This window comes from Ceratosolen solmsi, unplaced genomic scaffold (genome assembly GCF_000503995.2).
Source record: "Ceratosolen solmsi marchali unplaced genomic scaffold, CerSol_1.0 scaffold30, whole genome shotgun sequence".
Taxonomy (NCBI): domain Eukaryota; kingdom Metazoa; phylum Arthropoda; class Insecta; order Hymenoptera; family Agaonidae; genus Ceratosolen; species Ceratosolen solmsi.
In genome coordinates, this window is record NW_011948421.1 from 492,357 (window position 1) to 498,600 (window position 6,244).

General features: G+C 34.0%; 1 protein-coding gene across 1 annotated transcript in view; it reads left to right on the forward strand.

Annotated features, from left to right (window-relative positions):
• LOC105361238 (tricalbin-1) overlaps positions 1 to 6,244 on the forward strand; it is a 22,258-nt gene that overhangs the window by 6,836 nt on the left and 9,178 nt on the right. The window contains exons 3-4 of the mRNA XM_011498348.1: positions 5,496 to 5,746; positions 5,883 to 5,968. Of these exons, the coding sequence (XP_011496650.1) occupies positions 5,496 to 5,746; positions 5,883 to 5,968 (337 nt within the window). The remainder of the gene's footprint in view (positions 1 to 5,495; positions 5,747 to 5,882; positions 5,969 to 6,244) is intronic.

Here is a 6,244-nt window from a genome sequence, read left to right on the forward strand (position 1 = left end):
GTTTTTTTTTTTTTTTTTTCCGTTACATTATACAATAACACATTGTTCATGAATATTTTAATGTTTTAGCACATTTATTCTTATGAATTATGCTTCCTTTATTATTCACGGTTATCCGATTACTAATACTTATACTTTTTATTATTTTCTTTATCGCTCAACAGATTTCATTGCCTTTTATTATTTATGTCTCAACTTTTATTGTTCACTTTATCCCAATTTACGTTACTATTCGTCCGAGTGAGTTCTCCATCATTTTATCAAAATTCTTCGGACTCTTATTAATCGAACGTACATTTTAATATTTTTAATTCATTTATTCTAATTACCGATGCTTGATTATTGTCGCATAATAAAATCATATTATTTTTTTATGACTCGTGTACTTTTTAATGCCGTTTCTATATATTATATATATATATATATATATATATATATATATATATATATATATATATATATATATATATACAATAAGCGCTGTTCAATACGAGCTGTATCTTTCTTGAATTCGTTCGCTTCAAACTACAGTATCTCTACACCTACGCACCACCCACTACGTTTAACATTTTTCAGCCTATTTATTTCATTAATCTTCATAATTTCTATATTCCATGCGAATTACATCTGCTTTCCATTCAACTCGGCCATTTCAACTCCCTTCCTACTATATACATTTTTGCTTTATCTTATTTTACTTTCATCTTATGAAAAGCTTCCTGTAGTAGCTTGTATTAACATTATTTAATACCATTATATTCGTTTTATTCCATGTACATACTTCATTTATGATCCCAATTTACTTTTTAACTATATTTAGTTATCAATGATTGAATCAATAAATTGACGAAAATATTAGAATGGAATTTAATAAACGATAAAACGTATTAGAATTTTCAATCATTCGTACAAAAAAATAAGAAAAATATCTTTTTAAAGATTCGTTTGATGACAAATAAACAAACAAAGTACAAAATTGAAAAAGTTCTGAGTTTTCAACGAAATAGTCATGTTCTATAGAAAAAGTAGCTTAGAAAGAAGTAAGTTGCTATTGATAAAATTATACACTCCATTAATACTTAATATTTGAAATCTCAACCGTCAATTACTAAAGATCGGTAATAATCACTAATCCCCATTAATTTTCATCAATAGGGCAAATACCATAATCGACTTATAAATTATTTTATAGTTGTTATTTTCTCCATTTTCATTAAAATTATTGATGAATCTGGTCATTGTAATTTCTATTTGCATCATCGAATTCGTCGATACGATTATATCGTATTGTTCGTCTTGTAATCGAGTTCGAATTTAGATGACGTCATAGTCGAACGACCACATTACTTTTTATAGCGACTGCAAATATAATTTTAAAAATAGAATTAAACAACGATAATATAAAATAGGCAGTCCAATGCCCTGCTTTTACATTAATTATTAATAATTGTGATGTAATTATAACTAATGTTTGGCTTTACATAGCCACATGAGATTAAATAAATAGAATAATTTCTTATTGTAGATATACGAATGTCGTAGAGATACGTATAGTATAGTTCATAATACTTTTATTTGAAAAATCTAATAACGAATTTGAAGGTTCTATATGCCAGCTTTGTCAAATATCAATACGATTGACAATTTGTCAATATTTTGTAGCCTTTGTTTACAAACGATTAGCTTCGGTTTACAATTACTGAAAACACGAGCATTCGAAATATCTGTTTATTTACTTACTGTGAGCCTAATGAAAATACAAATATATTTTTACTTGTTATTGTATGACAATTGTGAAGCATTAGAATGATTAAATATAAACGAAATTTTCCCTCCCGAGAAGTTACTATTCAATGTTGGAGTTGCCATTTCCAATAATTCACTCGGCCTGTCATTTTGACCTAAGCGATGAAATAAAAATATTTTTTAAAAGTTTGAACTTATGCGATTGTTTGGTTTTCTATGCTCAATCACGACTAAAGGACATATCGTCTGAAATTATCGGCCTCGTTTAATGTTGTTTATAATGTAATTTAACGAATGCCTAGAATTTGTAGTATAAAATTTTTGAACATCATTCTCGCGGCCATTAATTTTAATTATTATCGACTTGTCTCACCATACTATACAAACTATACATACGTTTTTATTTATTACAAGATTCAACAAGATGCTATTGCACATGTAACACAAGGATAATCAGAAAAACAATAAAATTTTAACCTTGAAATGAGAAATGTCGAATCATGCTTATATATACAAAATTCAGGTCACTATTCTTTCGTAAATTTGAAATAGATATATCTAATTTTCAATTATAACAATTTAATTGGATTATGAAAAGCTTACTCGACCAATATATATCCGAAGGCCGTAAGTTATCATTGTATACATCGAGCGCCATATGCGCTCTTCTCAAATGGGTCAATATATATATATATATATATATATATATATATATATATAATATATATATAACAAAAATAGCGATCTAATCTAACAATAAATAAATTTAACGAAGAATAGATATTAAAGTTGCAAGGCAGAGTTCGTGCGCTGGAAAATCGTCGTAATTCAACAATTCAATGCGTCAATGTGCCTTGCCAATCGAGCGTCAAATAATAAACAAATGTGAATAAGCGGTTGCAAAAGTAGCGTATGTATCTTTGAGATAAAAGCTTAAAAATGGGGGGGGGGGGGGGGGGGGGAAGGGAAAAGGTTTACGATTTTCGCAACTTAATTGACCGAAGAGTGAAAGCGCGAGAAATCGCGGGGCAACTGACGTACGTCTTCCAGTCGGAGATTCAGAGTCTCGGAGTTCAAGGATACTGGCGAGCCCAGGCCTCGTTATCGTATTAATGGAGACACGTTGACGCACTTCCGTGTAAGTAGCTCAATCGGAGGCGTCACCGAGAGCCGGGTAACGATCGGAAGCTTCGACCCCTCGGGATGGTGGGCACGCGATATGACCGACCGCGAGATCCGGGTGCACGCAACCTCGCGTGATCCGCGCAACCTTCGCTACCGGAGCTATTACTAAAGCTACGTCGCTCGGGGAGAGAATTTTTGGTTCCTGAACCAAAGGGAAATTCGATGATCCCGGGGCCGTGGCCGGGGGGGGGGGGAGAATCTTATAGAGTACGCGTTCGATTATGTCGTAATGGGGTTTTTTTTTGTTTTTTTTTTTGTTTTTTTGTTTTACAAATTCTTCAAAATCGACCAAGAGCGCGTCCCGATACCACTCCCCCGCGGATTTATCGTCTTGGTAAGCAAATTTTGTATTTCAAATGAGCGCGGTTGCATCGGTTGTGTCGTGGCTTCTTCTACTCGATTCATAAGTCTTTGCCTTGAGCTAATAATGAACGAATGACGAAATCACCGACAATGAAGCGCCGGGGTCGACCGGCGTATCTAAACTAATCAGCTCTTCTGATTTGCTGCCGATTCGCACGGAATACACCTTTTATCACTTGATTTACATTATCGGCGAAATGCCAGAGACTAGGAGAGCAGCGCTGTTATTATGGAAGGGCGACCCTTGCGTGAAATGTTCGTTTCACATTTACGTGCGAACGCTTTAAGGAACGAACATAACGTAAGTACGTAAAAGTGGGGAATTGATGATTTCATGGAAATGTGATACAATAAGTTAAACAAATACGTACACCCTGTGACTTTTCTTATTAAATGGCAATCGTTGTAATTTTGTGGTTAATAAGCAAGCGCGTATGGATTTTTGTAAACGGTTTACCATTCTTGGGATATCCCAATTCTTTTCCAACTCGTATAATAATACCGAATTGCAATCACACTTACTGAAAGTAAATTCATAAAGTATATGCGTATAGAAGCATAATTGAAGTATCGATTAATATAATCCGTTGATTAAAATTTTTACGATGTAACACGCTATTGCTATTAATAAAACATTATTGTAATAATACTGTCGATATTTCATATTATTTAATGATAATTTAATTAAAAATAACTTCAATACTTGATTTATTTTAATATGCGTACTAAAATCCATTTAACGAAGGAATATTTTTGACTTATATTTATTGCGTTTACTAACATTAACTTAATTACATAATAACTATTATCTGACACTCATAATTCATAAATTTCATAATTATCCATAATTATGTCAAAAATTGTGTTAAATATTAAATTTAAATGATAATAAAAAGTTATATATATGAGCATATGCATGTATGTTGTGTATCGTAGACAATAGTTTGTGTTTACCATTTCTTATTAGCATATGGTGGTGCATTAAATAAAAGAAATGTAATGCACAATTATTTGTGTGATTAAATAAATAAAAAGATCGCTTGTTTTATTATTTTCGTATTGACGTATCATCATCTACAACATTATTTAGTAATAATTATTATTCAACATTAGGTGGTTGTATAAATTAAAATTTCAAATGAGACATTTGAAATTTTGTTCTCCTTTAGTCTTATTCGAAGCTGGACATTTTAATAAGTTTAGCCACATTCGTGACCTCTATGGAGACTTAATTTCTTGATAATCGGAATATTCGCAAAAATGTCAATGCCGCTACTGTAAATGATAAATCCAAATAAAATAATTCATTCCAAAAGCAGCTAAGTATAAATTCGAAAAATACGTTCGTATTAATTCGATTAAAAAAAAAAAAAAAAAAAAAAAAAAAAAAAAACCAAGAAATTTATTTAAATTTTCACGCAATAAGTAGCAAAAGTATTTTCTAAAGTATCTAAGCAAAAGATTGAAAGAAGCTAGTTTAAAAGATTTTGTTTTCAAATTCTCTGTTTGTCTATATGAAAAATTCTTAAATCATAGTACTGTCATTTGGTAGATTCGATATAAAAATTTGTGAAATTATTTTATTAATTATCAATTGGAGGCTACAATGATTATTCTTCTGCAATAACTACTCGGCCTTCAATTACATTTATACTTTAATATAACAAACAACAGTTATCGACCACGCCATTATAAATTCGTTATAAAATTAGGTTTTTTCTTTTTTTTTACTTTTCCAATTAAGAATTGAATTCGATCTACGTACTTTTGGTATTGCCAAGCGATAAAGACGATATGCCATTAAGGGCAAGTTGTGCGATAAAATTAAATAGCCGAACATTGCGCTCGATAATGTTGGACACTTTGTCTGAATGCTCGTCGTCTTGGCCTTCCTCGATCGAACTGAATCTTAATATTCTTCCCAAACATTTCAATAATCAATCTCCAATAATATGCGAGTGTCCTTACTTTCAATCGAAAATTTAACTAACATTGACACTCCTAAAGGCAATATCGGGCTGTAAAAGTACAGGACCATCGACCCCACGCGTGCTTCATTACATTGTCCATTCGACGACTTATCACGTCATCCCTCCCAGGGAACTGTCAACGCAAGCTCCTTCGGTCGGCCGTACAATTTCCCCGTAACTTATCGACGCACGCGAGGATGATGTAACAAAGGGTTGGCAACGTTGTTACAGCGCGATACGGAGGCACTGCGAAGCGCCCTGTACCTCGGGGTGAGCGTGACGATCGCATGGATCGTCGGGGTCGCGGGTCTCTCCCTCGCCTGGCTGATGCTCGTGTTGGCGTTCGCCGGCACCATCACCAAGGCCAGGATCTCACGGCTGCTGCAGACTGCCCTACAGCAGGAGCTGGCGAGGCTGCGCAGGCGTCGGGCCCTTTACAAGGACGAGACAGCCGAGTGGCTCAGCCTCCTCATCAACAAGTGGTACGGACATCAACATCGAATCCTCCCATTTGATGAAAATGTGCAATTAAATTCAGCTCGACGACAGTCTCGAGATATTATGATGCATTATGTTATTGCTTGGATCATGATTTTGACATGTCGATGACGATTTTAGGTGGAGATTCAGCGCAGCGAGTATATTTTCTCAAGCCAAGGAGCGATTGGAGCCTTTGCTCAACGATGCGAAGCCGGCAATACTTGGTAAATGCATTATAGACGCTATAATCGCGTACGCACTTAGCATACGATTAATTAGAATTTACGTATGCTTACGGACACTTAACGTCAACTCATATTGTTAAAATTTAAAATATTTTTTAAATTATCAAACTCGGCATATCCTCGTGCTCCTGTCGGTAACTAAATCTTATCACATAAGCAGTGAATGGTCTAGTCGTACTTTTTATCGGTGACATGAAATTTAAATGATTGGCTGGTGGAAGGGGCGGTTGAGGGGCGGGGGGGGGGGTGATGTGT